Source organism: Manis javanica, chromosome 17 (genome assembly GCF_040802235.1).
Source record: "Manis javanica isolate MJ-LG chromosome 17, MJ_LKY, whole genome shotgun sequence".
Taxonomy (NCBI): Eukaryota; Metazoa; Chordata; class Mammalia; order Pholidota; family Manidae; genus Manis; species Manis javanica.
Window position 1 is genome coordinate 36,886,807 of NC_133172.1, and position 26,867 is coordinate 36,913,673.

The 26,867-nt window shown below is 40.2% G+C and overlaps 2 protein-coding genes across 2 annotated transcripts in view; both read left to right on the forward strand.

Annotated features, from left to right (window-relative positions):
• Nucleotides 1–26,516, forward strand: part of LPCAT2 (lysophosphatidylcholine acyltransferase 2) — a 67,967-nt gene extending 41,451 nt beyond the window's left edge. Inside the window, exons 12-14 of the mRNA XM_017646286.3 lie at nucleotides 17,036–17,134; nucleotides 21,501–21,636; nucleotides 24,574–26,516. Coding sequence (XP_017501775.1) covers nucleotides 17,036–17,134; nucleotides 21,501–21,636; nucleotides 24,574–24,755 — 417 coding nt within the window. The 3' untranslated portion in view covers nucleotides 24,756–26,516. The remainder of the gene's footprint in view (nucleotides 1–17,035; nucleotides 17,135–21,500; nucleotides 21,637–24,573) is intronic.
• Nucleotides 1,284–2,319, forward strand: CAPNS2 (calpain small subunit 2). The gene has a single exon (XM_017646297.3). It carries the CDS (start codon nucleotides 1,408–1,410, stop codon nucleotides 2,140–2,142), a length of 735 nt encoding a protein of 244 aa, XP_017501786.1. The 5' UTR covers nucleotides 1,284–1,407; the 3' UTR covers nucleotides 2,143–2,319.
• Nucleotides 26,517–26,867: the final 351 nt, after the last annotated feature.

Consider the following 26,867-nt stretch of genomic DNA (forward strand, 5'->3'; position numbering starts at 1 on the left):
ATATAGCCATAAGAACTGAAAGCAGGGACTTGAACAAATATTTGTATACCCATGTTGGCAGCATTACTCACAAAAGCCAAAAGGTGGGAGCAACCTAGGCATGTACTAACAGATGAATGGATAAACAAAATGTGTTATGTACACATGATAGAATACTATTTAGTTTTTAAAAGCTTGTACATTCTGACACATACTACAATGTGGCTGAATCTTGAAGACGTGCTAAGTGGAATAAGCCAATCACAAAAGGGCAAAGACTGTATGATCCCTCTCACATGAGATACTCAGAGCAAACTTATACAGACATAAAGTAGAAGGGTGGTTGCCAGACCAGCCAGAGGAGGGAACAGGGAGTTATTGTTGAATGGGCACAGAGTTTCAGTTTTGCAAGATGAAAACATTTCTGGAGATGGATAATGGTGATGGTTGCACAACAATGTGAATGTACTTAACAGCCACTGGACTGGTCATTTAAAAAGGGTTAAGATGGCAAATTTCATGTTATAGGTATCTTACCACAGTTTTAAATGTTCTAATTAAAAATTTAAAAAACAAGATACAAAAAAGTATATACTTTATAGTTCCATGTACTTAAGGTACAAAAATGAAGCTGTGGTGTCAGATGTCAGATGGTGATTAACTGTGGGAAAAGCAAGTAACTGGAAGAGGCATGAAGAGGCTTCTGGGATGCTGGCAATGTTCTTTGTCTGATCTGGGTGTTATGACATGGGTGTGTACAGTTTGTGAAATTCTTGGAGCTATACGTTTGTGATTTGTACCATTTTCTATATGAATGTGACTCTTCATAAAAGATTTCAAAAATGTAGATCATGAGCCCCACAGCAGACTACAGAATCACGATCTCTGGGGATGGGACCAGGGACACTGCATTTTTAAGATCCCGCCTTCCAAGTTTTTCTTAACATGAGAATCTTTACTAAAGGAAGAAGATTAGGTAAATGTCCTTCCAGTGCCCAAGAATTGTTCAATTTTGTTCTAACAATAAATATTCCTTAGAAAAGAAATTCTTGCTATCCTGGAGTCATTTCCCATCTCGTGTTAGGAAAATGCATGATATATTTTAGATGCTGAGAACCAAAAAATCAATGACATGCGGAAATGTATAATTTAAGATACTACACTTTAAAATACTTATTCTAATTTGCCATACATGCTATAACTTATGAATATTTTATTGAGGCTCTCTAAAAATGACAGGTGCTAGGACCTAATGGACTTCAGGCACCTTCAGTAGGAGGCGAACATCACACCTTGGGTGTGGTGCCATGGAAGCAGGTACAGAAAAGCCAGTTCTTCCACATGCAAGCTGCTTAGATTCCATTTCTGCTCTCTTCATACCATCTCCAAGGTATCAGCAGCTTTACATTTGCTTGTTAAACCTGAAGCATGTTTCTTGCAAAGGCTTTATTGGAAGGAGCAGATCGAGGTCTTGGAGAAGCTCTTGGTGGCCTTCTTGGACGAGGCGGTCAGAGAAGAGGAGGAGGAGGAGGAATAGTTGGAGGAATTGTGAATTTTATTAGCGAGGCTGCAGCAGCTCAGTATTCCCCAGAACCGCCTCCCACACCGCAACATTTCACTAATGTGGAGGCCAACGAAAGTGAGGAAGTTAGGCGGTTTCGACAACAGTTTGCACAGCTGGCTGGACCGGACATGGAGGTGGGTGCCACTGACCTAATGAATATCCTCAACAAAGTCGTTTCTAAGCATAAGGATCTGAAGACCGACGGCTTCAGTCTTGACACCTGCCGGAGCATTGTATCTGTTATGGACAGTGACACCACCGGGAAGCTGGGCTTTGAAGAATTTAAGTATCTCTGGAACAACATCAAGAAATGGCAGTGTGTTTATAAGCAACACGACAGAGATCATTCCGGGTCTCTGGGAAGGTCTCAGCTGCGGGGTGCTCTCCAGGCAGCAGGCTTCCAGCTAAATGAACAACTTTACCAAATGATTGTCCACCGATATGCCGATGAGGATGGAAATATGGATTTTAACAACTACATCAGCTGCCTGGTCCGCCTCGATGCCATGTTCCGTGCCTTCAAATCTCTGGATAGAGATGCAGATGGCCTGATTCAAGTGTCTATCCAAGAGTGGCTGCAGCTGACCATGTACTCCTGAAGTGGGCGCTGAGGAGTCAGGACCCTCCCTAGACGTCAGGACGGCAGCATGCCTCGCAGTGCCGTCTTCCCCATCCACCAGCTGTTCTTTCCTGACGAGCTCTTCTACAAACCGGCGCAAAGTTATGAATTTGTGCTGCCCTTTGCTGCTTAATTAAAACACATTGTTCATGAAAAATGTTCTGAGTGGTTTGTATATCAGCTTTTTGAGATACTGGATTTTTATGGACTTGTGTATGTGATGGCGGGTTGCGGGGTGGAGCGCCAAAGGAGTAGATTTTAATAGGTCATTGCTTGTTTGGTGAATGAATCCCAAGGAGCTGGAAATTTGTTAAGAATGAAATTTTGGAAAAATCCTGAAATAAATCAAGAAAACACTCAGGAGATATATTGTTCCCTTTAAAAAAGACGAGGAGGAAGGAAATCCAAAATCTGTTTTTCTCTTAATGTCACATCTGGGCTTTCCATTATATAAAAAAAAGAAAAGTGCTTTCCTGAAATCTATTTAACTATACAGAAACAGGTTCAGAAATGTGAAATCAATCAATTTCATATAAGGGTAGTACTTTTTTTAAACGAGCAACTATCTAAAATTGGAGAATTCTTTAGTCCTGTTACTCTAGTGAAATAAGCATGTAGCAATTTTGTTTCATTTTGATATGTTTGTAAAGAGGGTCAGGGTATTAGGGAATGAAAGGTTGTACCCAGGGTCCAAAATGTCTCTGGCTGCCTTAATGAATCAAAATGATCACTCTTACATGTACTTCCTGCAAAATCAGGCATGCCCAGCTAATATTAGCCAGCTCTTGTTACGTCTTGTCCTGCCTCAGAGCAAGAAAGATTCTTTAGTCCCTCTCTGAAAACTGCAGGCAGGAAAAAAGTAAACAAAGAAAAAAAGAGGGAGCTTACATAAATGATAATCAGTTATTTGGTATATAAAGCAATATAAATAAATATAAATATTGCTGACTCTATTACAGTGGTTCTCATCCCTGGCTGCAATTTACACTCACTGGGAGAGATCTTTTGGGAATACTGATACTTGAGTCCCACTCCAAATGAGTTAAATAAGAATCTTTAGAGGTGGGGCCCAGAGATGAGTCTGTTTAAAGCTCCCCCAGGTGATTCTAGTGAGAAGCCATGACTGACAGCCACTGCTTCAAAGGAAGGCTGTCTCACAGTTTCTTTCAAACTGGTCTCAGCCAAAACAGAGGTCCAGCAGGAGAATCGGTGCCGCCAGCGTCCAGGAGAAGGGAGGTAGGAGGACTGAGAAACTGCCACCCCAAATCTGGGCCAGTGGTATCTTCCTTGTGTAGGACCCTTCCTTGCTTTATCATTTGGATTCAGGTGGTTAAAGGGGCCAGCGGAATCCAGAATCCCCAGGTGGGCATATGCGGCTAGAGAGGCTGCCTCTGCCTGGGCTCAGTTCACCTGTCTGCTGTTTAATTGGTTTCTATCCCTCCTGCTTCTTTGGCTTTGAATGCATTCCTTCTCTCCCCAGGCTACTTTGGATCCTCCTGAGCTTGAAGACTTATTTTTCCTTCCTCTTTTGATGCATTTAGAGGAAAACTTAACTGTGGACCTGATGTGACTGGCCTGTTAACAGCCCACAGCTGCCTGTGAGAAATCCCCAGTGAAATTAGAAGGGGTTGGCATTTGGCCTCTTTGTTCACCACCATCACCATCATATAATATTTATGGAACACCACATGCATATAATTCTGCACTGAGCCAAGTGCCGAGACCACATCCACTTTCCTTGAGGAACTTGTAATTTAAGCTCGGTCTAGTCTGCTACTCAGCCCAGGTATGGTTATATAAAGAATGAGGTTGCTGCCAGCAACCACACATTCCTATCAGGATCTCTATTTTAGAATAAGCCCACTAATATCTCAGGCATGGGTGTAGGAATGTAGCCAAGAGGGGAAAGCTGCCAAGGTGACTTTTAAGGTCTCAAACATTATATATAATTTAACCTTTCCACATGATGGTTGTGAAATGGACAAGATAGCCACAATCTTCTTCTCTCACTTCATTTTAAATATTTTATGAAAGTTAAGACAGTTACCTTACACTCAGGGTGGTATTAAGTGTTTCTCAAGCACTTTAAGGGATTACCTACTTTTATGATTCTTTCCCTGAATGCACAGGGCAAAACATCCCACGGCTACCCCAGTTTCCTTCCCGTTCTCTTCTGAATTTGTGTAAAATTTGTGCAAATAATCCCAGTCATTAGAGTGAATGCTAGAACATTCAGTTCAAGTACTGGATTTTTTCAAGTACCCAAATCTTTTGCTTTGTATAGAACCAGTAGCCCAACAAGTGATTGAAATTTCTTAGTTTCATCCAATAGTTGACATTTTAAAGCACATTTTCAATGTATTTACCTGATAATATTTTTTTAATTTTGCTACATCTAAATGGGAAATTACTTAAAGCCTTCAAATTCTTTGATTCATATAACCCCATCCCAGTAGTTTATAAAGGTTTTAACATTAAGCAATATAACCAATGTAGTTAGTTGAAAATAATACTAAGTGATTTTTTTAAAATATGTGAAGTTGCATTGTCTACTTGTTTTTTAATTTCAAAATATATCCCATATGGTTTTGACAAATACCTCTACCTTGATAGAACCCATTGAATTCTCTAACCTGTAACCTAGCAGGAAAAAGAACAGTGTGCTCTCTACCTAAGAAAAGTAAACCTCCAAAAGTGTTCAAAATTTGTATATCATCTTAAAGGTCACTTTTTCCCCCCCACGCAAGAGATTTTATTATCTGAAAGAGAAAGTAGCTGCCCCAGAGGGGGGGGGGAGAGAGAGAGAGAGAGAGAGAGAGAGAGAGAGAGAGAGAGAGTGCAGAGAGCAGAGGGAGCAGAGAGACAGAGAGAGCGAGCTTAAAGGTCACTTTTTAAACATTTTTGAGAAGTATGCTTGTTTTTAAAAGTTGATTTATAGCAACAACCTCAGTGAGAAATTTCATCACTAGTATTTCACATCTGACCCGTAGTGAGGTCTTAAAAAATATCTGTGGAGGCACCTGCAGGGCACTGATATTCACTGTGCCTGTTGACTTTGAAGGGCTTTCAGAATTACTTTTTTTAAATGTTTATTTTTAATGTTAGGTGGATTAAAACTATTTAATTCCTAGAAAATTGGTAACACAATTAGGTACATGGGTAGAAATATGCTCTTAATAAGAATATTCAAGTGAAGAGAATACCTCTTGCTCTTAATAAGAATATTCAAGTGAAGAGAATACCTCTTCCCTGACTCTTCTAGAAAACTGAGAATTTACTATGAATTTTAATACTCCTTTGGATTTGTAGAGTATCTTCAAAGACTCAAAGGCTTTTTCTGCTGACTGCTGTATGGTAGGTTCTGTATCATGTAAACATTTAAAAATTATTCTGATGGCATTGATTCTCTCTCATTTGCAGGGGTGTTAGCAATTATATCACTATATTTTCTATCACAAACAATAGAAAATAGTCCCTCTCCTTGGGAGTCTGTTATCATTCAGAACCATATCCTTAAATGTCACCAGACGTTAAAAGTTGTACCAAGTATCTGATTCCGTAGGAATAGAAATGTTGAATAAATCCAGGTATGTAAAACTTTATGGAACTGATGCCTGAACATCAGACACCTGAAAATCATCCTTTATTCCTCGTGGAATTTTAAATGGACCATGTGTGAACAAGTGGCCCCGAACTTCCTGTGGTCCTGGGAGCCAGTGGAGTGTGACTGTGGGGATGAAAGGCGCCATGAGCTCACAGTCCCACCGTCCTTACTTCCACGCTTTTCTGATCCTGCTGACTGCCAGCGAAGGGATGGGACCCACTGCCTGGCATTGCAGCTAGACTTAGTCACCCCTACTTTCTGCAGTGGCTCACTGCAATTCTTCTGTTTCAACTCTGGGCTATCTTGGCCTTCAGTTTAGGATAGATTATGAAGAGATCAGGGCCTCCTTCTAGAAAGCTGATCTCTCCCTTTGAAATGTGGTCCTGAAATATTTTCAAGTCTAGATTTTTTTTTAAGTTCCTAAGTCTTTCTGAGGAGTTCAATATGTTTTTAAAGGGAAGAACCACAAATTGGAAGAATAATTTTTATCATGGAACTGATTTGAAATTGAAAAATTAAAGGAGTGTCTTTTGCTGAATATTTTTTTTTTTTTTTGAGAGGGCATCTCTCATATTTATTGATCAAATGGTTGTTAACAACAATAAAATTCAGTATAGGGGGGTCAACGCTCAATGTACAATCATTAATCCATCTCAAGCCTAATTCTCGTCAGTCTCCAATCTTCTGAAGCATAACGAACAAGTTCTTACATGGTGAACGAATTCTTACAGAGTGAATAAATTCTTACATGGTGAACAGTACAAGGGCATTCATCACAGAAACTTTCGGTTTTGATCATGCAATATGACCTATAAACCATCAGGTCAAATATGAATATTCATTTGATTTTTGTACTTGATTTATATGTTGATCCCACATTTCTCCTATTATTATTATTATTTTTATTTTTAATAAAATGCTGAAGTGGTAGGTAGATGCAAGATAAAGGTAGAAAACATAGTTTAGTGCTGTAAGAAGGCAAATATAGATGATCAGATGATCAGGTGTGTGCCTATGGACTAAGTATTAATCCAGGCTAGACAAGGGCAGCAAGACATCCACGGATGCAGAAGATTTCTCTCAAAGCAGGGGGGGTGAGGTTCTGAGCCTCACCTCTGTTGATCCCCAAATTCTCACCTGATGGCCCCCCTGCGACTGTGCCTGTCTTAGGTTGTTCCTCCCTTGAGGAATCTTACCCGTCTCTGGCTAACCAGTCATCTTCCGGGGCCATACAGGGAAATGTAAAGTTGGTGAGAGAGAAGCCATATTGTTTGCAAAGGTTAGCTTTTTACTTCTTTGCAGATTTATGCCCTGTGGCTTCTATGCCCAGCACTTGTCTCGAGGTATCTTTACCACCTGGAGGAATTATGATACTCGGTAAATTCGATATGAGGCACGAATTCTATTTAAGGGTTGTAATTAGGAAGGAAGAAGAAAAGCTATAGATGTAGCATATGAAGGAAACTTGGGAGGATTGATTATTTCTTTGACATATCTTCTTGTATAGTACCTTAAGTATGTATAGGTTTTAAACTACTAACTAATTTGCACACACATATTAACATAATAGGAATACGGTGACATAAACAAAGCAAATCTATAATTACCAGCCATCTCCAGTGAAGCCAAGAAAACCATTTAGGCACCCTAGGCATTTGTGAAAATTTATCTATGATATGATGGATATTGTCCAACTGTACTTGAACCATCAGACAAATTAAAGCAGCCCATTTCTGGGATCTGTTCACATCCCATATGTTCTTTTAACCGTAGATAGTCTATAGTCATGAGATTTTGGGGTGCTACAACTTGCACCCCTCCCAACTCCTGGTTGAGTTCCAACAGTACAGATCCAGTCAAATTCGTTGTCTCACTGTATGCACATGCCAGCCTAGACATCTCCCTCCTCCTTCTTATGGCAAGTCCAGGAGACGGTGGGCTGGATGCAGCCACAACCGCAGCATCGTCCGGATCCCTGTGGAGGCTTTTTGATGATCATCCCCTGGCACGAGTCCTCCAGAGAGTGCTGATGCCGGAAGCTCCTCCTCATATCGTATCTTAGTTCATTTTCTGGGTATCCAAGCTAGGCCTTGATCTTCTGCGTAGAAACAAACAGACCCTTTGCCCACACTTTGACATGCCCTCTATACCACTGTGCAGAACTCATTGGAGGTCAGCACACAGTAACTGCTTTCTTTTTTTTTTTTTTAATTAAGAGAAAGGAATATTATCAGAAAAGAGTACCTCCATAGCTGATCATCTGACACCCTTTAAGTGATCAATATTAAGGATATTTAAAGCATGCGTTGATCTTTGATTTACCAATAGTTTTATCCTGTTAAGGAGTAATCCCCCTTTTCTTTCTTTCTTTCTTTTTTTTTTTAAATTTTTAATCTACACTTACCTGAAGAATACTATGTTTACTATGCTCTCCCCTATATCAGGTCCCCCCTAACAACCACATTACGGTTACTGTCCATCAGCTTAGCAAAATGTGGTAGAGTCACTACTTGTCCTCTCTGTGTTGTGCAGCCCACCCTCCCCTTTCTCCCTCCCCCCCATGCATGCTAATCTTAATACCCCCCTTCTTCTTCCCCCCCCTTATCCCTCCCTGCCCACCCATCCTCCCCAGTTCCTTTCCCTTTGGTACCTGTTAGTCCATTTTTGGGTTCTGTAATTCTGCTGCTGTTTTGTTCCTTCAGTTTTTCCTTTGTTCCTATACTCCTCAGATGAGTGAAATCATTTGGTATTTCTCTTTCTCCGCTTGGCTTATTTCACTGAGCATAATACTCTCCAGCTCCATCCATGTTGCTGCAAATGGTTGGATTTTTCCACTTCTTATGGCTGAGTAGTATTCCATTGTGTATATGTACCACATCTTCTTTATCCATTCATCTACAGATGGACATTTAGGTTGCTTCCAATTCTTGGCTATTGTAAATAGTGCTGCGATAAACATAGGAGTGCATCTGTCTTTCTCAAACTTGATTGCTGCGTTCTTAGGGTAAATTCCTAGGAGTGGAATTCCTGGGTCAAATGGTAGGTCTGTTTTGAGCATTTTGATGCACCTCCATACTGCTTTCCACAATGGTTGAACTAATTTACATTCCCACCAGCAGTGTAGGAGGGTTCCCCTTTCTCCACAGCCTCGCCAACATTTGTTGTTGTTTGTCTTTTGGATGGCAGCTATCCTTACTGGTGTGAGGTGATACCTCATTGTAGTTTTAATTTGCATTTCTCTGATAATTAGCGATGTGGAGCATCTTTTCATGTGTCTCTTGGCCATCTGTATTTCTTTTTTGGAGAACTGTCTGTTCAGTTCCTCTGCCCATTTTTTAATTGGGTTATTTGTTTTTTGTTTGTTGAGGTGTGTGAGCTCTTTATATATTCTGGACGTCAAGCCTTTATCAGATCTGTCATTTTCAAATATATTCTCCCATACTGTAGGGTTCCTTTTTGTTCTATTGATGGTGTCTTTCGCTGTACAGAAGCTTTTCAGCTTAATGTAGTCCCACTTGCTCATTTTTGCTGTTGTTTTCCTTGCCCGGGGAGATATGTTCAAGAAGAGATCACTCATGTTTATATCTAAGAGGTTTTTGCCTATGTTTTTTTCCAAGAGTTTAATGGTTTCGTGACTTACATTCAGGTCTTTGATCCATTTTGAGTTTACCTTTGTATATGGGGTTAGACAATGGTCCAGTTTCATTCTCCTACATGTAGCTGTCCAGTTTTGCCAGCACCATCTGTTGAAGAGACTGTCATTTTGCCATTGTATGTCCATGGCTCCTTTATCAAATATTAATTGACCATATATGTTTGGGTTAATTTCTGGGGTCTCTAATCTGTTCCACTGGTCTGTGGCTCTGTTCTTGTGCCAGTACCAAATTGTCTTGATTACTATGGCTTTGTAGTAGAGCTTGAAGTTGGGGAGTGAGATCCCCCCTACTTTATTCTTCTTTTTCAGGATTGTTTGGCTATTCGGGGTCTTTGGTGTTTCCATATGAATTTTTGAATTATTTGTTCCAATTCATTGAAGAATGTTGCTGGTAATTTGAGAGGGATTGCATCAAATTTGTATATTGCTTTCGGCAGGATGGCCATTTTGACGATATTAATTCTTCCTAGCCATGAGCATGGGATGAGTTTCCATTTATTAGTGTCCCCTTTAATTTCTCTTAAGAGTGACTTGTAGTTTTCAGAGTATAAGTCTTTCACTTCCTTGGTTAGGTTTATTCCTAGGTATTTTATTCTTTTTGATGCAATGGTGAATGGAATTGTTTTCCTGATTTCTCTTTCTATTGATTCGTTGTTAGTGTATAGGAAAGCTACAGATTTCTGTGTGTTGATTTTGTATCCTGCAACTTTGCTGTATTCCGATATCAGTTCTAGTAGTTTTGGAGTGGAGTCTTTAGGGTTTTTTATGTACAGTATCATATCATCTGCAAATAGTGACAGTTTAACTTCTTCTTTACCAATCTGGATTCCTTGTATTTCTTTGTTTTGTCTGATTGCCGTGGCTAGGACCTCCAGTACTATGTTAAATAACAGTGGGGAGAGTGGGCATCCCTGTCTGGTTCCCGATCTCAGTGGAAATGCTTTCAGCTTCTCGCTGTTCAGTATAATGCTGGCTGTGGGTTTATCATATATGGCCTTTATTATGTTGAGGTACTTGCCCTCTATTCCCATTTTGCTGAGAGTTTTTATCATGAATGGATGTTGAATTTTGTCAAATGCTTTTTCAGCATCTATGGAGATGATCATGTGGTTTTTGTCTTTCTTTTTGTTGATGTGGTGGATGATGTTGATGGATTTTCGAATGTTGTACCATCCTTGCATCCCTGGGATGAACCCCACTTGGTCATGGTGTATGATCCTTTTGATATACTGTTGAATTCTGTTTGCTAATATTTTATTGAGTATTTTTGCATCTACATTCATCAGGGATATTGGTCTGTAATTTTCTTTTTTGGTGGGGTCTTTTCCTGGTTTTGGTATTAGGGTGATGTTGGCTTCATAGAATGAGTTTGGGAGTATTCCCTCTTCTTCTATTTTGTGGAACACTTTAAGGAGAATGGGTATTATGTCTTCTCTGTGTGTCTGATAAAATTCCGAGGTAAATCCGTCCGGCCCCGGGGTTTTGTTCTTGGGTAGTTTTTTGATTACTGTTTCAATTTCTTTGCTTGTAATTGGTTTGTTTAACTTTTGTGTTTCTTCCTTGGTCAGTCTTGGGAGGTTGTATTTTTCTAGGAAGTTGTCCATTTCTTCTAGGTTTTCCAGCTTGTTGGCATATAGGTTTTCATAGTAGTCTTTAATAATTCTTTGTATTTCTGTGGAGTCTGTCGTGATTTTTCCATTCTCATTTCTGATTATGTTGATTTGTGTTGACTCTCTTTTTCTCTTAATAAGTTGGGCTAGAGGCTTATCTATTTTGTTTATTTTCTCAAAGAACCAGTTCTTGGTTTCGTTGATTTTTGCTATTGTTTTATTCTTCTCAATTTTGTTTATTTCTTCTCTGATCTTTATTATGTCCCTCCTTCTGCTGACTTTAGGCCTCATTTGTTCTTCTTTTTCCAGTTTTAATAGTTGTGATGTTAGACTATTCATTTGGGATTGTTCTTCCTTCTTCAAGTGTGCCTGGATTGCTATATACTTTCCTCTTAAGACTGCTTTCGCTGCATCCCACAGAAGTTGGGGCTTAGTGTTGTTGTTGTCATTTGTTTCTATATATTCCTTGATCTCTATTTTGATTTGTTCATTGATCCATTGATTATTTAGTAGCATGTTGTTAAGCCTCCATGTGTTTGTGAGCCTTTTTGTTTTCTTTGTAGAATTTATTTCTACTTTCATACCTTTGTGGTCTGAAAAATTGGTTGGTAGAATTTCAATATTGTGGAATTTACTGAGGCTCTTTTTGTGAGCTAGTATGTGGTCTATTCTGGAGAATGTTCCATGTGCACTTGAGAAGAATGTATATCCTGTTGCTTTTGGATGTAAAGTTCTATAGATGTCTATTAGGTCCATCTGTTCTAGTGTGTTGTTCAGTGCCTGTGTGTCTTTACTTATTTTCTGCCCGGTGGATCTATCCTTTGGGGTGAGTGGTGTGTTGAAGTCTCCTACAATGAATGCATTGCAGTCTATTTCCCTCTTTAGTTCTGTTAGTATTTGCTTCACATATGCTGGTGCTCCTGTATTGGGTGCATATATATTTAGAATGGTTATATCCTCTTGTTGGACTAAGCCCTTTATCATTATGTAGTGGCCTTCTTTATCTCTTGTTACTTTCTTTGTTTTGAAGTCTATTTTGTCTGATATTAGTACTGCAACCCCTGCTTTCTTCTCACTGTTGTTTGCCTGAAATATGTTTTTCCATCCCTTGACTTTTAGTCTATGCTTATCTTTGGGTTTAAGGTGAGTTTCTTGTAAGCAGCATATAGATGGGTCTTGCTTTTTTATCCATTCTATTACTCTATGTCTTTTGATTGGTGCATTAAGTCCATTTACATTTAGGGTGACTATTGAAAGATATGTACTTATTGCCATTGCAGGCTTTAGATTCGTGGTTACCAAAGGTTCAAGGTTAGCTTCTTTAGTATCTTACTGCCTAACTTAGCTCGCTTATTGAGCTGTTATATACACTGTCTGGAGAGTCTTTTCTTCTCTCCCTTCTTATTCCTCCTCCTCCATTCTTCATATGTTGTGTGTTTCGTTCTGTGCTCTTTTTAGGGGTGCTCCCATCTAGAGCAGTCCCTGTAGGATGCCCTGTAGAGGTGGTTTGTGGGAAGCAAATTCCCTCAGCTTTTGCTTGTCTGGGAATTGTTTGATCCCACCATCATATTTAAATGATAGTCGTGCTGGATACAGTATCCTTGGTTCAAGGCCCTTCTGTTTCATTGCATTAAGTATATCATGCCATTCTCTTCTGGCCTGTAGGGTTTCTGTTGAGAAGTCTGATGTTAGCCTGATTGGTTTTCCTTTATAGGTGACCTTTTTCTCTCTAGCTGCCTTTAAAACTCTTTCCTTGTCCTTGATCCTTGCCATTTTAATTATTATGTGTCTTGGTGTTGTCCTCCTTGGATCCTTTCTGTTGGGGGTTCTGTATAATTCCATGGTCTGTTCGATTATTTCCTCCCCCAGTTTGGGGAAGTTTTCAGCAATTATTTCTTCAAAGACACTTTCTATCCCTTTTCCTCTTTCTTCCTCTTCTGGTATCCCTATAATACGAATGTTTTTCCTTTTGTATTGGTCACATATTTCTCTTAGTGTTGTTTCATTCCTGGAGATCCTTTTATCTCTCTTATGTCAGCTTCTATACGTTCCTGTTCTCTGGCTTCTATTCCTTCAATGGCCTCTTGCATCTTATCCATTCTGCTTATAAATCCTTCCAGGGATTGTTTCACTTCTGTGATCTCTTTCCTGACATCTGTGATCTCCTTCCGGACTTCATCCCACTGCTCTTGCATTTTTCTCTGCATCTCATCCCATTGCTCTTGCATTTTTTTCTGCATCTCTGTCAGCATGTTCATGATTTTTATTTTGAATTCTTTTTCAGGAAGACTAGTTAGGTCTGTCTCCTTCTCAGGTGTTGTCTCTGTGATCTTTGTCTGCCTGTAGTTTTGCCTTTTCATGGTGATAGAGATAGTTTGCAGAGCTGGTACAAGTGACCGCTGGAAGAGCTTCCCTTCTTGTTGGTTTGTAGCCTTTTCCTGGGAGAATAGCGACCTCTAGTGGCTTGTGCTGGGCAGCTGTGCGCAGACAGGGCTTCTGCTTCCTGCCCAGTTGCTTTGGGGTTTATCTCCGCTGTTGCTGTGGGCTTGGCCTGGCTGGGGCTGTTCCTCCAAAATGGTGGAGCCCCGTTGGAGGGGGAGCAGCCAGGAGACTATTTATCTCCGTAAGGGGCCTCTGTGCTCCCTGCTGCCCAGGGGGTTAGAGTGCCCAGAGATCCCCAGATTCCCTGCTTCTGGTCTAAGTGACCTGTCCTGCCCCTTTAAGATTTCCAAAAAGCACTCTCCAAACCAAAACAACAGCAGCAACAATGAGAGAGGGAACAGAAACAAAGAGAAAAAAAAAAGGAAAAAACAAGCGATTTTTTTTTTTTTTTTTTGTCCTCAGGTGCCAGTCCCAGGCACCCGCTCACTGGTCCTGCTGCCCTGTCTCCCTAGCACCAGGGTCCCTGTCCTTTCAAGGCTTCCAAAAAGCACCCACCCACCGGTCCCGCAGGGAAGGAACGCTCAATATTCTTTGTCCTCAGGCACTGGTCCCACGCACCCGCTCACCAGTCCCGCCGCCCTGCCTCCCTAGCACCGGGGTCCCTGTCCCTTCAAGGCTTCCAAAAAGCACTCGGCAAAAAGAGAGAAAAAAAAGGGGAAAAACGCGCGATTTCTTCCGTCCTCAGGTGCTGGTCTCAGGCACCCACCCACCGGTCCCACAGGGAAAAATGCGGGATATTCTTTGTCCTCAGGTGCCGGTCCCAGGCACCCGCTCACCAGTCCCGCCGCCCTGCCTCCCTAGCACCGGGGTCCCTGTCCCTTTTAGGCTTCCAAAAAGCACTCGCAGAAAAGAGAAAAAAAAAAAAAGGGGAAAAACGCGCGATTTCCTCTGCCCTCAAGTGCCGGTCTCAGGCACCAGCCCACCGGTCCCGCAGGGAAAAACGGGGGATATTCTTTGTCCTCAGGCGCCGGTCCCAGCCACCCACTCACCAGTCCCGCCACCGTGCCTCCCTAGCACTGGGGTCCCCGTCCCTTCAAGGCTTCCAAAAAGCGCTCGCCAAAAAGAGAAAAAAAAAAAAAAAAGGGGAAAAACGCGCGACCTCCTCCGTCCTCAGGCACCGGTCTCAGGCACCCGCCCCCAGGTCTCGCAGGGAGAAACGCGGGATATTCTTTGTCCTCCGGCGCCGTTCCCAGGCACCTCCTCACCGGTCCCGCCACCCTGCCTCCCCAGCAACGGGGGCCCGTCCCTCTAAGGCTTCCAAAAAGCGCTCGCCAAAAAAAAAAAAAAAAAAAAAAACCGCTCCGGTTTCTCTCCACCCGCCGGGAGCCGGGGGGAGGGGCGCTTGGGTCCCGCCGGGCCGGGGCTTGTATCTTACCCCCTTCACAAGGCGCTGGGTTCTTGCAGGTGTGGATGTGGTCTGGATGTTGTCCTGTGTCCTGTGGTCTCTATTTTAGGAAGATTTTTCTTTGTTATATTTTCATAGCTCTATGTGTTTTTGGGAGGAGATTTCCACTGCTCTACTCACGCCGCCATCTTGGCTCCCCTGAATATTTTTTTATTATCTGCTTTTGAATACATTTTTGTCAAGCTACTTTAATTTAAATGATTGGGAATTAGGTTGCCTGACTTTTAATTGAAGTTATGGCAATAGTGAATTTTGTGATCTGTAGTAAAACTTATGTCTCAGTTTTTTCATTAGTAAAAATGAAGAGGTTGAATGGATGATTTCTAAGATTCTGTGCAGTTCTGAGTTTCATTATCCTGAATCTGGAACCTTAACAAGTATTATTTTGTCAGTCCAATAATAAAATGTCTTAGAAAGTTTCCATCCTCCTTTTTTTTCCTCTTTATGTTACTAAGATGAAAACTTAACAAATTTCTCATGTGATTGATTATGAAGGGTCTACTTTAACATTCTTTAGGTCAGAATCACTCACATATAAGACTGTTAATTAAAATCAGGGGTCCAGAATATCACCTTGTTTTTGTGACTGGTAATAATACTAAGGTCCTTTACATTTCTCTTTCTCCATCTGAAAAATGAGTTATAATGCTTGACCGGTATTACACATAGGGTTTGGTAATATAAATAAAAATTGGATACCTCCCAATAAAGATATAACATTAATTTAAAGAATTATTTGCAGCCATACAATCTAGGATTGTATCTTCCTTGCCCATAGATCACCTTTATATCTATTCTTCAGAACTTCTACTCAAGACTTCTAAATTGCGTCATGGAGAAAGCATTGCAAAAGAAATTTATCTAGCTTCAGTAATATAGCCATGGTTCCATGAGCTGTTCAACTTAATGAATAACAGTCCTTCATTAGATAATGAAGAAAATTAAATTATTACTGCTTTTAGTCTCCACCCTGCAGTGAGATAAATTAGTATGGTAAAACTGATTTTTAACTTTTTCCATCTTGGTTGCTTTGAGAAGATGATAAAAGCTATAAAACTTTTCCCTAGAAAAATTTAAATGAAAAACTACATACCATTTAAGGAGCTTCAACAGCCTCCTGGTTTCCCAGGCTCACCCATGAAACCCCAGGAGTGCTAGGCAAGGGGAACACAAAGCAATCCTTGCCCTAAAGAAACTCTTGATGTAGATACTTAGTCACAGTTGACGATTACTCTTATTGATGCCAAACATTCTTTGTTGATCTATCAAGTACTGCACTAGCTTTGTTTTTGTTACTAGTTCATAGTGTATCTTGGAATTCATCACTTGAAGATTTTGCTGCCAAAGTAACTCTAACACGTGGGATTATAAGCATAATGCTTGTTTACCGTTCTCTTTCTTTTCCCCCCATTTCATCCCCAGTGTTCCTGTCTAGGTGAGTACTTCACATGTAGGAAGAACTCTGCATTCAGTCAGCCTGGATTGGAATTATCAACCTCTTCTTTCATATTGCCAACACCAAATACCTCCTAAGGTGTATAGATACTAATATACTAGTTAGGTGTAGTTTCCAGATGCTTAGAAGTGCAGGATCTTCTGGGGCCTGATATCATCAAGGGGCCATAGCAGTACAAGTTTACTCACTTGCTCCTGGTTCATTGCACATTAAGCCTGAAAGAAACAAAGAATGTAGCTGCAACTGTTGCCTCAAGTTGTCCTTTTCCTTCCGTTTTCTACAAGTAGAGGGTTGCTTAGTGACCCTTTAGTGACCTGTTGATGTTGGCCATTGTGGCAGGGGAACCACCAATGATAAAATGAATGCTACCTTCCCACCTAGGATGAAAGTCCTTCTGCCTCCCAGAGGGTCTCCCATCAGGGCTGGGCTCAAGAACCCACAATGGGTGCTACAGAATCACTCTAAATGGCCTCAGTGAGAACATGTTTGTATTTATTGCTAAACAGAATTTTTTCCCCTCTGGGTTTGGAATGGGTGGGCCACTTGCTTGCCATTCCATCTCAGTGTGAACTTTTCTCCAGCTAGGCCCAGTGCATGATGATATTGAGCTGCATGGCATACCTGAACTTCTCTGTGTGGGCTGTGATGAATGGTAATTCAGGTAGTGGGCCTGCTAATTGATTTCTCCCATCCTGTCACAGAACCACGATGGCAGTATTGACTTCCGTGAGTATGTGATTGGCCTCGCAGTCTTGTGCAACCCTGCCAACACAGAGGAGATCATCCAGGTGGCATTTAAGGTACTGTCAGCCCCACTGAAAGCATCTTGCTTGCCTCGTAAACAAGGGTTGACTCTAAGTGTATTATTTGAAAATCAGTGAATCTGTTACATGAGTTTCTAGAACCGCTGTGACATGTACACAAGGGTAATGTGATTAACACGATTGCTACTGAGAATAAAGAAAACAAGCATCAGTTTAAGGAAAAAAAAAGTCTTTGGAAGCAGCCTAGCTAAGGGCATCTAAATTGAAGAGCAGGTGATTTAACAAATTAGCTTAAAAAATTATTTCTTTTCAGCCTCTCCATTTTGGAGCCTCAAAGTGAGGTTTATAAATAAATACCACCTGTCACTAGTTATCCCAATTCACCATCCAGAAAGTTCTCATCTATCCTTATTTGCCACTCTGCATGTCAGATATTTTAAGTGGTGTTTTCCTGATGGAATTAATTTTGTTGTGGTGGTGTCAGGGAAGAATCCTCATAAATGTCCCAAGTTTTAGCCCTCTGTTTCCCTGTAGCACCACATATTTCACAAGAATATCGGGGGTGGGAGTGGAAGGGTGACGGATGAATGAAATCCACGGCCCCAATCCCCAGAGAACTTGATGGAGGTGTGATTTGTGAGGACTCAGACTCCATTTATCACTTTCATGCCCAAAAGGAAGGGGAAGAATATATTGCCAAACTGTATTTTCAGTTCCTTTGAGATAAAAAGTGCTTCATCTAGAGTTTAATGGGATGGTCCCTTCCATTTCTGAGCTCATATGATCTGCTGTGAAGTAAAAAAAAAAAAAAAAAAATGTTTGGCCTCCCTCCTCATCTCCCCAAGCTGTGTTTATTGACTCATCACTCAGCTGCTGGTGTTCTCTCTGCTTCCATCCACCACGGCGACTGAGGACCTTCTCTGTTTCCGTTTCCTACTCATAGCTTTTCCTGATGTGCTCTGAAAAGACTGTCCCACTGGTAACTCCAAGTTTTTCTCCCTTTACTATCTAGAAAGACTCCCTTCCTTCAAGTGCCCTTTCTCATATTTTAGAAGCCAGCAGGGATAGTCTCAGGAATTTTCCTGTGTTCCCTCAGTGACAGAGGAGTCCCCAGGCTCACTTTTCAGTTTAAACTGAGTTAACCGCTAGGCCTGTGAAGAACCTCAGCAGCTGATGCTTAGCAGATGGTCATAAGGCAAAGGCCAACACTTTTTCTAAGTTTAAAACATTCAGCTTGTACAGAGTAACTCATCACAAAACCTAAAATTATACACGTCACCAACTTTTCCAACCCAGATATTTCTGTTTTGTTTGAAGATTGCATGTGTAATTATAAGTTTAGTTGGGCAAATGGTCACTTTTGGTTTACCAATGAAAGACCTGATAGCAAATTTGGCCTTTAATCACGATAATTATTGTTTTTAAAGAAGTCTTCAGATTTTTTATCTAGCCAAAACCTTGGTTTGGAGGGAGAGGAGGGAGGAAACAAGGACCTAAAACTATAATTAGCTCTCTTTTCAATATGCAAAGGTCACACTCTACACTGATTTTCAACTTTCCTTCTCAGGTGTGTTGATATTTCTGAAAATATCCTGGCACACTTTCATTTTTCATTTAGTATATCCTTTTAGGTATGTAGGAGCTATTCACATCCTTTTATTTGGGTAGCATTTCACAGTTAACTTCCCATCTTTGATATCATTTCATCATCACATGACCTTTACAGGTAGCATATCAGTCAGAGTTCTTTAGTTGTAAACAATAGGCATGGGTTGTGGCTGAGGAGTTGGCTGTAAGGGCAGGGAGGGAGCTCAAAGGAAGACTCAGAAGCAGACAGTGCCTGGGGCTCCAGCTGCAGCACCTGCGGTATACTCTTACTTGCACCCTACAGTGGGAATGAGCAAACTCCAGCTCTGTTCGTCCTTCACATTCCAGGCAGGAACCGAATGGTCTCAGGCCATGTGCTTGCTAAGAAAAATAGGATGTTTTGATTAAGTGTCCCACAGTATTTATGCAATCTATGCAATATATGCAATAGGGAGAAATAATTCCCCCAAAGAACTCTGGGATGTTAAACTTCCTACCAGAGCCAAGAGCATGGGATTTACCTTGGATCTGGGAATTTTGTAGCAGAGAGACTATTGGGAGGGATGAGGAATTGAGGGTTTCAGTGAGGGGAGCAATCTGGGTTAGTTGTGACAAAGGGCAGATGGCGAGGAAATAAAGCCCTCAGTAAGGACATGTGAAAGGGACTTATACAGAAATGAGAGCCTCCAAAGCACCAAATGTGGCCAGAATTTAGACAGTTAGATGAACTGGTTAAGAACTGTTTAGGAATGCAAGGCCTTGGAGGCAGCTTAGAGCCTGTGGGGAAAGCCTGGGACTGAAGCCTGGCAGTTATTAGTCCATCAAGAGCCCGGGGCTACTTTGTAGTATGTGAATACAAATCCTAATTCACTTTTCACTCTCCAACTATCTCACCACCCACTTAGGGGCTGAGTGGTGGAACAGGGTCCATAAGTCAGGGCTTTCTCAGCCCAGAGGCAGCGAATCAACAACTTAAAATTAATTCTTCTATTTCCACCCTAATGGGTAATTAGAACACTCTTCAGTATCTCGTGTTGTTCTTTTCATGAATATCACACCTTGTCTAATGCCCGTGTTTTTCTGCATTTGATCATGTATTTGATCAAAAGTAGATACCTTACCAGCAGGAACTCTGGAACACTGCCTGGGTTTGGGTGCCAGCAATACCACTTACAGAGTGTGTGACCTTGGGAAAGTTACCTGACTTCCTTGTGCCTCACTTTCTCATCCATAAGATAGGGCTAAGAGTGGCAGCTGCATTGTGGAAGACTACTGTAAGAGCTAAACTAGTTAATACGCGTAAGGTGATTTGAATGCTCCTGGCCAGTGCCAGTACAGTCAGTGCTTATATTATTAAAAGAAGTTAATACACAGGAGAGGATTTTGAATATGGGATATTAATTATCTATAGGTTATCCCTAATTTTTTACTTGACTTTCAGTCTATCTACCCAACTGCCTTTTCTCCTCCACCTGTAAAGACAGTCAGTCTCTCCCTTCCCCAGAACAACCTCCTTTTGTGCTTGGCTACAGCCCCATTTATTCCTCCATTTTATTCCATCATTTCTTTAAAAAGTCCCTGCTTGTTGCCTCCACTGCTCACCATATTCATTCTTTGGTTCCCATACCATTTGGCTTCCAGTTCCCTGAAACTGTGATCACTAAAGTCAGCCAGTCTCCTAGCTGCGAGACCCAGCGAACTTCCTTACTTCCTGCTTGGCCTTTTTATTGTATTTTACATTGTTGGCCATTTCCACTGTCAGATCTCTTCCTCTTTCCCAAGTGCACCCCTTAGCTCCAAGATTCATGCTCGTTTTTTCTGGTCCTCCATCTCTCTAACTACTTCTTCTCAGTCCTTTTCACTAGTTCCTCTGGCCTACACACACTCAACTCTTGCTCTTCCCAGAGCTCTGCCTTACTCTATACATTCTCTACAGATAAGCTCCACAACACCTGTAGTTTCCATTCTTTTCTGAACTCGTTATCTCCAGCCCCCTTACTCTCCCAAGCTGATATACTGACTCTCTTATGTCCTCCTAGCACCTTCAACTCAAATTTCACCTCTCCAGGTCCAGCTCTTGATTTCTCTGGACACCTGCTCACCCACTCTTAATAAGGCAACCCACTTTAGCCCAGTTGCCCAAGCTACAACATCTCAGCCATTTGCTCTTTTTTTTTCCCCTCCCTACAGCCCTCTGACTGATATGCAAGGCCTGTCTTTGCTTCCTTATAAATCCTGTCCCTCCCTCTCCTCCCTGCTTCTCCACCCAAGACTCTTCACTGGTTTCCTGCCTCTAATCCTTTCGTCCTTCTTCCCCTAAACCATCCTTCACACTCAGCCCCAAAGAGCTCCCTCCGTTCAATGTGGTCACACCACATCCCCTACTATCATAATCCTACAGGGCTAATGAGGCATTCTATATCCATCATGCTCTGACCCCTACCCAGCCTTTGGTGATGGAGCCCCCTACAATCACCTACCAGTCCTTGTATATTCTTCATGTTCCAAGAGCCAACTCAAATGTCAACTCCTCTGTAAAGCTCTCCCCGACCTCTCTGGGCAGGATTCATCTTGTTCTCCACAGGATTCCCATGTCCTTTATACTCCTATTGTCTAGCCCCTATTTGAATTCTCTCTTTTCTCACCACCAAGCCATAGTGTTGTGAGGCCAGTGGAGAACATACTTCCTTCATAGACTTATCCTCAGCCCCAGGCACAGCAGGTGTTTGAATTAGTAAAACCTTGATCTTTTAAGAGTATTCCATGTCACTATTGAGGGAGCTCATTCTTATATTTTCTTTTCTTTTTCCTTAAGCTCTTTGATGTTGATGAGGATGGCTGCATAACAGAGGAGGAGTTTTCCACCATTCTGCAGGCTTCCCTTGGAGTGCCTGACCTTGATGTTTCTGGTCTTTTCAAGGAAATAGCCCAGGGGGATTCTATTTCCTATGGTGAGTAGGCATTTTGGCTCCTGATTCAGTTTACAAGGAGGGCAGCCAGACAGTGGATTGACACTCGTAAGAGAGTGTTGTTATAGTAACAAGAATAATAGCAATAATGATGATGATAGTAATATTTACCACGTACTAAGCACTCTTCTAGACATTTTTTATATAGTAACTCAGTTAACCATTATGGCAAGCCTCTGTAACCAGTAGGTTTATTGTTATTTTATTAAGATGTGAGGAATTTCAGTTACTTGCTTAAGGTCATCCAGCCAGAGAGTGTCAGAGCCAGGATCAAGAACCAAGGCAGTCTGGCTGTAGAGCCCACACCGCAGACCTCCAGACCTTCACATCTCTCATACCCGCCACCCCTCCTTGAGGGGGCTTTTCCTCTCTGGCTTTGCTGTGGCCCAGGCAACACTGGGCAAGTTAACCAAATTAAGCTGTAACCACAGTACAGTGATGTGGACTGAGGTTCCAGCAATAATAGTAGTGAAACCATCTATTGATGTCAGGTCGGCTTATCTTGCCCCATGCATTTCCTTCAGGCTTCAGGGGGATTCTTCATGAATGCCCTTTTCCTTGTAGTGGTCAAAAAGTTTCAGCTTGTTAGTTTCACAGGATGGAGGAGTTAGAGCATAGACCTCTCTTACTCTGTTTTTAATGACTATCACTTTTGACTGCCCTTTATTCTATTTCAGATAATTAAATGTCAAGGGAACTTACTATATTGAGTTCATTGAAGGGAAGGAAGGAAGGGGGAAGGAAGGAAGGAAGGAAGGAAGGAAGGAAGGAAGGAAGGAAGGAAGGAAGGAAGGAGGAAGGAAGGAAGGAAGGAAGGAAGGAAAAAACAGGAAGTATATACTGAGATAAAACTTACAAGTCATAAACCCCACGTGTACTAATTGTGACCATCTTTCTTTCACAAGTAAGAACTATGAAATTTTGAAAAACTATTTGGAATACCTATCTCAATGGAAGCTAAAGCGAAAAATGATTTGTAGGTAGTCACAATTATACCTATCGATTTTAATGATTTTTTAGAAAAGTCTTTGTTTTGTGGAGTTTCGGTCTTTTTAGAATACACAGACTATCTTCATTTCTCTAATGTTATGCAAGTTTACCTTTTTTTGCCAGAATGTTTGAGGTATTTAAGTATGATTTTATATAAGAGGTATTAAAATTCATTAGAATTTGTTGTTTTAAATTAAACTGTTTAAATGTGATCATTTAAATTGTTTTCATTCTTGGCTAATTTCCATTAGCCAAATTAATGCCCCATTTCCACTTATAGCCAGCTCACAACACTTCTTCTAGAAATGTGTTCCTCTTTAATGCCACTGGCATCCCCAAAGAGGACAGAGACTGTGATCTTTTCAACAGAGCACAAGTCTTGAAATCAAAGCTCTTGGTTTAGTAGATCAACTCAGCTCTCCTGCTCACCTATCGTAGAAGTCACTTAGGCTCTCTGTGTCTCCATCATTGAAACAGACTCATGCAGATGAAACTTTATTTTGTATATTAAGAAAGAACAATCATACCTCTCCTGTTTTGGAAATAAAAAGTGGTCTATTAATGCAAAATGATGTTGCGATTGTAAAGAATGATTAGGGCTCACTCTGATGACTTCCTCATCCCTAAGACCTATTTTTATCTCAAGAGTTGTGAGGTAATCTAATGTGCTGTAAAGTAGACCCATAGTTATCAGAGGTTTTTTTAAAAAAATAAATGGATAAAAATAAAATATTGGGTTAAAATCCTTTTATTAAAGAGCAAAATAGTAAGCTGACTCAAAAACTATCAGCTCAATAAAGTTTTCTCCATCCAAACTGAAGAAGACAGAGAAACTTCAAAATTGAGGGTAGCATCATATCTCAGAAACTGCAGATTATTGAAGGTTTGACATTCAGACTCTTATGGTTAACTTAGTAAGCCTTCTATACCCCTACCTCAGTTCCTAAATCGGAAACTCCTGGGATAAAAAGAAATGCACTGCTCAGAGGTCTTGTGATCTGGTTATTATATATTGAACACTCTACTTGCCTTTATTGATCCTAAGTCAGGGCTCAGCTTTTCCAGACTGTGTAGGTCTATACAAGAGTTAAGGGTTAAATTCGTTTTAAAAACCAGTAATAGAAGTCCTGGGTAATAGAATTTCTTAAACATGTTTTTATTACAAAAAGCAATAAAAATACAGAAAATGTAATAAAACATAAATGTGGAGCATGATGAAAGTTTATGAAGTGAGCACTTATGTAACTACCGCTCAGGTCAAGAAATAAAGCTTTTCAAGGACTTAGAAACCCCAGAGTGCCTCATCCAAATCACAAGCCCTTTTGCTCTTAAAGGAGAGGACTACTGACTTGACTTTAAAAGGAATCTCTATCATGTTTTAGTGTTATACCACAAAAGTACGCATCTTTAAATATTGCCTGTGGTTTTTAATTTTATATAACGGACTCATACCATATGTGCTCTTTGTATCTGGCTGTTCTCATTCAACATTATGGCTTAAAGATTCATCCACGTTGTTACAATACAGCTGTTCATTCATTTTCATTGCCATATAGCATTATGTTCCATGAATATGCCACCATTTATTTCTCTATTTCTACTGTTGACAAACCTTTGCGTTGTTTCCATTTGTTTCCTATTATGAAGTGTTGCTGTGTTCATTCTCATACATGTCTTCCAGAACACAATATGCACATATTTCTCTAGGTTATATGTCTTGGGATAGAATTAATGGGTCCTAGAGTATGTATAGCTTCCACTTGACTAGAAAATGGAAAGACAGTCTTCCAAAGTGGCTGTATAATTTACGAGAGCTGAGTAAGAGGATTTTGCAATAATTGTATTATTAAGGTCATGTATTAGTCTGCATCATACTAAAAGAAGATTCACCTCAATTTATTGGATTTTTTGTTTTTGCTCCTCTTTTAGAGGAATTTAGAGGTTTTGCCCTAAAGCATCCGGAATATGCTAAGTTATTTACAACCTACTTGGACCTTCAGGCATGCCATGTGTTCTCACTACCGAGGGAAGTCCAGGCCACTCCCTCCGTCGCCAGTAATAAAGTCAGCCCTGAAAATGACGAGAGCACCTCAGACAAAAAAGATGACTGACATTTCCCAATCAGGAAAATGCAGGGACCTTTACCTGTAATTGTGAAGGCATTTATTAATAGTATTTTTAATGTAATTGTTGGGCAATAATGATGCTTAATGGAAAGCTTCTTTATAAAAGTGATAGATTTTCTTATGAAAATGCTTTTATTTACATTTGTGTATCAAGTAACATTCCTTTTCTTCTATGTTATGCTCTATTGATTGGGTTACTGGTGATAAATATGTTTTTATGGATTTTCCCATTTAATTTGCATATCCAAATGAATGAGATGGTCTCACATACTGATAAGCATTGATCAACACTGTGAAGAGTTTAAAAAGTATCCATACTTTTTAATCTACTTCTCTCTAAAGAAATAAAGTAATATTCTATTGCCTTTAATCCTTTCCCATTCTGGAAATAGGAATGAAGAGTCCAAGGAACATTGCAGAATCTTATACCTTGAACTTCACAGATTTATTTTTTCCACTTCCTCTTCAGTTTCTCGGCTCACTGAGTGGGTGGATTGGAAGGGAGAGGTCCAAACTCATACCCTCTTTAGTATGCCTCTTGACTGCAGATTTCCTTAACCACCTTCTAAGGAAATCATGCGATTTTGCAGGACCTACAGATTTAGAACTTTTTCTTAAAGACAAGGCCGACGGCCAAAGGCTGTGAGAATTGCCTTTATTGTAAGTAACATCGATTACCTAATGAGAAAATGAACGGTTGCCAGAGTTTAGTTTGAGTTGGATAGTTCAGAATGCAGTACCTGCCTAATAAATGATTCAGATTTGCTCTATTTATATATTAGAATTAATCTATTTTATCATCTAAGTGGGAATTTCATTTTACTAAGTGTCCTCATATTTCCAAGCTTGTCTGAAATATCTATAGGGAAAACTCAAAATGTTCCAAAGTATCACCAAAAGCTAGGAAACCCAAAACCCTACTTAAGAGGAGACCACAGTTTAACCCCCAGACAGGATCTAAGAGTGGTATCTTTCCTTTAGGTTAAGCAGTAATTTCCCTCAAATGCCATTTTTATTGTATGTCATACAGATGCATATTGTTAATATCACTTAATGTTTGAAATCTTGAACAAAGAACCAATTTATAAATATAATGTATAAAAAGAGTTGGTTCGTTTCTGCATTCAGTCTCTGAAATCAAACTCTGTCTTGGCTATGTTTCTGATTGGTGAGTCATCCCCAGACTAATTTTTTAAGCCATTTTTGAAGTTGAGAAGTCCCATAAGAGGCATTGGAATTTATATTTAATTAAGAGTCATGATTTCAAACTAGTTTTACATATTAAGCAGTTAATGTTCCATTTAATGAGTAAATATGTGTTTGAATAATTGCTTACTAAAAAGTTTCATCCTTGAGTACCTATAATTGTTTGCTTTTTTATATGTCTTAAAGCTATTTAGACAAAGCATTGAATGAGATGAAAACAATTGCTTAAGTAATTAGGATAGTACAGATTTACAAGTGTCTATCATATGAAATTGAATGTATGTAATACCCAGGTATCATGATTGTTCTTTATCCTAGAAAAGCCATGTTAATCCTATTAATCATGAAAAATTAGCATTGTAAATTAAAAGCTTTTTGTGAGGCTCTTGAAAATGATCCCATTTTTTTCCTGCTTGAAAATAATATTTTATGCTCTTTAAGTCATCTTCTGCCAATGTAATATTCCTATTTTATTATGTTACTGAATAGAAAAACTTGCTACATAAAATTCTAGGCAATTAAATAATTCTGGTTTTGCAATCTTGTCTCAAATGTAATATACCTTTTTAAAATGGTTTGAATATAAGTTTGCATACTTATGAATGTGATTAATCCTTTTTGTTTGCATTTAGGCTTTATGAAGTGTCAAACATGATTTTACTCTAATGAAAAAACTCAAATTTTAGCCAAAGTAGCAATAGCCAGTATTCCTAAAGAAATTGGCTTTGACTGGTGGGGTGTGTATAATAACACAAGTCATGACCATTAGTATATTATTACAGACTCTACTTAAGTCATCTTAACAAAGATTCCCATCAAAGAGGGTTTTCCCCCCTCAGAATTTAAAGTAAGGAATTAAATTTCACTAAATCAATTAAATGTACTATGGTT